This window comes from Aythya fuligula, chromosome 1 (genome assembly GCF_009819795.1).
Source record: "Aythya fuligula isolate bAytFul2 chromosome 1, bAytFul2.pri, whole genome shotgun sequence".
NCBI lineage: Eukaryota > Metazoa > Chordata > Aves > Anseriformes > Anatidae > Aythya > Aythya fuligula.
The window spans coordinates 50,848,688-50,852,849 of NC_045559.1; the positions used below are offsets into that span (position 1 = coordinate 50,848,688).

General features: G+C 35.6%; 1 protein-coding gene across 2 annotated transcripts in view; it reads left to right on the top strand.

Annotated features, from left to right (window-relative positions):
• MGAT4C (MGAT4 family member C) overlaps positions 1–2,946 on the top strand; it is a 138,672-nt gene extending 135,726 nt beyond the window's left edge. For both annotated transcript variants that reach the window (XM_032208089.1, XM_032208090.1), the window contains one exon: positions 1,216–2,946. In XM_032208089.1, the coding sequence (XP_032063980.1) occupies positions 1,216–2,372 (1,157 nt within the window). In that variant the 3' untranslated portion in view covers positions 2,373–2,946. The remainder of the gene's footprint in view (positions 1–1,215) is intronic.
• The last annotated feature ends 1,216 nt before the right edge of the window (positions 2,947–4,162 follow it).

Consider the following 4,162-nt stretch of genomic DNA (forward strand, 5'->3'; position numbering starts at 1 on the left):
TTCACCAGTATAAACAATGCTTAGAATTCCAAGCAGAGAAAGTAAAAGAAAATCATCTGTGATTTGTTGATCTGCATAGAAGGCTGTAAGGTAAAGTTTGTTTGAATTAAATTTGAGAAATTTCAGGTTATGTAGGCAGCTTCTTGGGTTCTGAGGGTTCTGTGCAGTACTTCACTGCACAATGTACTGAATTTTGAGCAGACTTTAGCCTTAAGGGAAACTCTGCATTACTTTATCAGAGCAGTCTTTTACAAACCACATTATTTTAAGAAACTTGAGGCAGGTTCTACTAAATTATGCCATTTCAATTATTAATTCTTAACATATTTTACATCAAACTGGAGATATATTAACAGATATCTGAAAGAACTAATTTGGACTGCTGGGAAAAAAAAAATAAAAAAAATAAAAAATGGTAGTGACTCCAAAGCAGCAGAGATGAAAATTATTCGCTTATAATTAAGATGCAGCTTTCTCCAGAAAAGTGTAACAACATTAAAAATTACTTATAGAAACATAGATATGCAGTAGTAAGTTCTCTTCTACTCTAAAATAATATCTAAATTACATCTTTCAAGAGGGAGTTCCCTATAAATTGCTCAATGAGTTCTGAAAGAGGCTTAGAAGAAGAAATATTAGCAAGAAAAAAATGGTTAAATTCAGTTAAAACCGAAAATGCAGAGAGGAATTATCTATTCAACATTCATAAAACTGTAAAGTTATGCATAAGTGGAACTTGTCTTGTAGAGTGCTTAAAATGCTAAATGTTTGGCAATTAATCTTTAGCTCATGTTTTTGTGCTGTATTTCATAGTGCCTTGTTTTAAAAATATTGTGTGAATAGTAAGTCATAATCTCCTTTCTTTTAACATATTTTATATCCTTAATATTGCCTAAGTGTTTTTTTCCTCTCCCAGGCATATACATGCACTTTGCTTTGGCTTTTGTCCATTTCACACCATTTCTTGCAGTTAACAAGTGAATGAATGTTTGATGCAATAGTCTACATATGTCTATTTGCTTGCAATAAGATTCTTCTTTCACAAAAAAATGAATAAATATCCTTTGTTTCATGCAGTAAGTTTACACAACAAACTCCCAGACTTTACCATTCAAAAGATATACTTGATATAAGCACAGCTCTGGAGGGTAATTTTGTGGCTAGATAGTTTCCATGTCAGATACTCAATTTTTGTCTGAATTTTCTTTTGTACAGGGTATCTTACAATTGGGCTATCCTCTGTGAAAAGGAAAAAAGGAAACTACTTGCTTGAGACCATCAAGTCCATATTTGAGCAGTCAAGTTATGAGGAACTTAAAGAAATTGCAGTGGTAGTGCAGCTTGCAGATTTTGATTCTGCCTGGTGTGAAGGAATGGTCCAGGATATTTCACAGAAATTTGCACATCACATAATTGCAGGTAGACTAATAGTTATTCATGTCCCTGAGGAGTATTATCCAGTTCTGGATGGACTCAAGAGAAATTACAATGACCCAGAAGACCGTGTGAAGTTTCGATCCAAACAAAATGTTGATTACGCTTTCCTGCTAAACTTTTGTGCTAACTTGTCTGATTATTATGTGATGCTAGAAGATGATGTTCGCTGCTCAAAGAACTTTTTGACCACTGTTAAGAAAGTAATTACTTCACGAGAAGGATCCTACTGGGTGACTTTGGAATTCTCCAAACTGGGGTATATTGGAAAACTTTACCATTCCCATGACCTTCCACGCCTGGCCCATTTTTTGTTAATGTTTTACCAAGAAATGCCTTGTGATTGGCTGCTGATCCACTTTCGTGGTCTGTTAGCTCAAAAGGAAGTGATACGTTTTAAACCATCACTGTTCCAGCACATGGGATACTACTCATCTTACAAAGGAGCTGAAAACAAGCTGAAAGATGATGATTTTGAAGAGGAATCATTTGATATCCCTGACAACCCACCTGCAAACTTGCACACCAACATGAATGTATTTGAAAACTATGAGGCAAGTAAGGCTTACAGCAGCATTGATGAGTACTTCTGGGGCAAAGCTCCTTCTACTGGGGACTTCTACGGGATTGTATTTGAAAAGCCCATTAAAATCACTAAGATTAAAGTTGTCACTGGAACTGAAGATCGGCAAAATGACATTTTGCATCATGGGGCCCTGGAAGTAGGAGAAAAGATTATAGGGAGTAAAAAAGGGAGGCAATGCACTACTTACTTGAGACTAGGGGAATTCAAAAATGGGAATTTTGAAATGACAGATGTAGAGCACAAAGTTCTGTTCAGTATTAACTGCATGAGAATACTTGTTACCAAAAGTCAAAAAGAGTGGCTAATCATTAGAAGCATTAGCATTTGGACTTCTCAAACATCAAATCAATAAAAAGAAGCCACCTGAGAAGGTACAGAGTGAATGCAATCAGCTGGGTCCCAAATGGTATCATTTCCCAGAAACACTGACTTATTTCCATCTCTTTACTAGAGAAACAGTAAATCTGGGGAAATAATAAAGCAAGCAAGGAAATTTATTTTTTACTAGTTTGGCCAGGCAATATGCAAACACTTCTTTGTTGAAAGTTTTGAATTTTGTAGGAAACACAAAGATCTGAAAACTCTCTTGAGATCTTGAACATCTTTTTATTATAATTTCTTTTTTAGAGAGACATGCTGGACTAAACAGAACAAAACAAAACATTCTATAATTACCATAATTTTTAATGCTATGACCGATATGTTGTGAAAATAAATTGGATTCCACCTTATGCACATATAAATTTAAAAAGTTATGGTAGTATGCATTTGTACAATAGTTGGTGACATGTTTCTTTTAAAGGCACTTGTTACAAGGAAATCTGTCCTGATATTGGCAGTTTCATTCTGAGCACTGGAAGAAAATAGTGTGTCTAATCATTGCAATTTCTTTTCAAAAAGGAATGTATGTAGAATTATAAATTTGACATGACAACTATGTGAAAAAAATAGATAATTGCATTTATTATCTCCATAAATAAACATTATTATTTTTTTTTCTGGGTCTTTTCACTAAGAGAAGTATTTCTTGGCTTCTATATTATTTAGGGAACCAATTTAATTTAATTTAAATAAATTGTTGCATAGTAAGCAAGCATTCTGCTCGTATACAGATGTCACTATCAAATCCAGGCACCTCAGGGGCAACTGTGTTATCACTATCAAATCCAGGCACCTCACAAGCAACCCTGTTGTCTTAGGCAACTTAACATATCTCAGTTTCAACATTTATGTTCTTTCAATGGATGAAGAATGGATGAGAAATATGCACATAGCTACATACTGGAGCATGCTTCCTGAGAATTGTTATACCTTATATAATTACATTTGTTCACTTTTGGGCCCCTCACTACAAGAAAGACAGTGAGGCCCTGAGCTGCACCCAGAGGAGGGCTACAAAGCTGGTGAAGAGTCTGGAGCACAAGTCTTATGAGGAATTGGGGTTGTTTAGTTCGGAGAAGCCTCAGAGGAGATTTTATTGCTCGCTACAACTACCTGAAAAGAAGTTGTGGGGAGCTGGGGGTTGCCTCTTCTCACAGAATACAATTCTTAGAAAGAGTAGTTAGGCATTGAAACAGGTTGCCCAAGAAGGTGGTGGAGTTGCCATCCCTGGGAGTGTTTAAGGAAAGGCTGGACGTGGTGCTTAGGGACATGGTTTAGTGGGTGATATTGGTGGGAGGGTGATGGTTGGACCAGGTGATCTTGGAGGTCTTTTCCAACCTTAATGATTCTATGATTCTATTCTATGATTCCATGATTCTATGCCTAGTCTATACATGATAGAAATGTAAAGTGTACCAAGTTAAGTAACTGGAGGCAAACGTAACACTAGTTTTTTCTAGCTGATGTCTAAAGAATAGAGCAGATACAAAATGAGGAATCTTAAGGAACAATTAATGTGTTTCTAATTTGATTTTTTTTATTATTTAAAAAAAATTTTTTTTTTGGTCCCTAAAGATTTCTAATCCTGATCATGCAGCCTTCCTTCCACAGCCTCTGTTTTTTCCCTGTGTTTTGCCTGGCTTGGGCCAATAAGCAGAAAAATTCCCTCAATTGTAATGACTTCAGTGTCAGCTTTGGGCTTTTAATGTATCACACAGGGAGGTTCTATATCTATATAATTTATATTACACACATTAACAT